The 684-nt window shown below is 57.7% G+C and overlaps 1 protein-coding gene across 1 annotated transcript in view; it reads left to right on the top strand.

Annotated features, from left to right (window-relative positions):
• Positions 1–118: 118 nt before the first annotated feature.
• Positions 119–684, top strand: part of LOC108803224 (nuclear pore complex protein Nup98-Nup96-like) — a gene marked incomplete at both ends in the record, with an annotated part of 46,228 nt that continues 45,662 nt past the window's right edge. Inside the window, 1 exon segment of the mRNA XM_018575065.1 lies at positions 119–217. Within this exon segment, the coding sequence (XP_018430567.1) occupies positions 119–217 (99 nt within the window).

Raw genomic sequence — 684 nt, 5'->3', positions numbered from 1 at the left:
AGGCTGTCCCTGGAAATCTTTGCGTTCTGATTGGTTTCGGTGATCTCTGCGCTCTCCTTGTGATGTGATTTCGGTTCCTGGAGTCTCACTTCTCATGTCACCTCTTGTCTGAATGCAGATACTGGTTTTGGCAGTACACAGACCACCGGTTTTGGAACGTCGGCATTCGGAACAAACAACAGTGGCGGCTTGTTTGGAAACACGCAAAATAAACCCGGTAAGCCGTGTGAGTGATCGCGGTGCGTCTGCCCCTGAGCCGTGTCATGCCGGATTTTCAATGTTCATGGATTCCTGCGCACACTGCTCATAGATCCGCCCCTGAGGAGCATACTGCCAGTCACAGGGGAGCCCCTCATAATGGGCACAGCGGGTGTACAGACCCGGGAACTCAGCACAGGGATGGTGGGGGCCCCTCATAATGGGCACAGGGATGGTGGGGGCCACTCATAATGGGCACTGGGATGGTGGGGGGCCCCTCATAATGGGTACAGGGGGTGTACAGACCCGGGAACTCAGCACAGGGATGGTGGGGGCCCCTCATAATGGGCACAGCGGGTGTACAGACCCGGGAACTCAGCACAGGGATGGTGGGGGCCCCTCATAATGGGCACAGGGATGGTGGGGGCCCCTCATAATGGGCACAGCGGGTGTACAGACCCGGGAACTCAGCACAGGGATGGTGGG

Source organism: Nanorana parkeri, unplaced genomic scaffold, assembly GCF_000935625.1.
Source record: "Nanorana parkeri isolate BGI_ZX_2015 unplaced genomic scaffold, ASM93562v1 scaffold3509, whole genome shotgun sequence".
NCBI classification, from domain to species: Eukaryota; Metazoa; Chordata; class Amphibia; order Anura; family Dicroglossidae; genus Nanorana; species Nanorana parkeri.
Note: the sequence above shows the minus strand (reverse complement) of the source record. Positions and strands in the feature narration are given on the sequence as shown.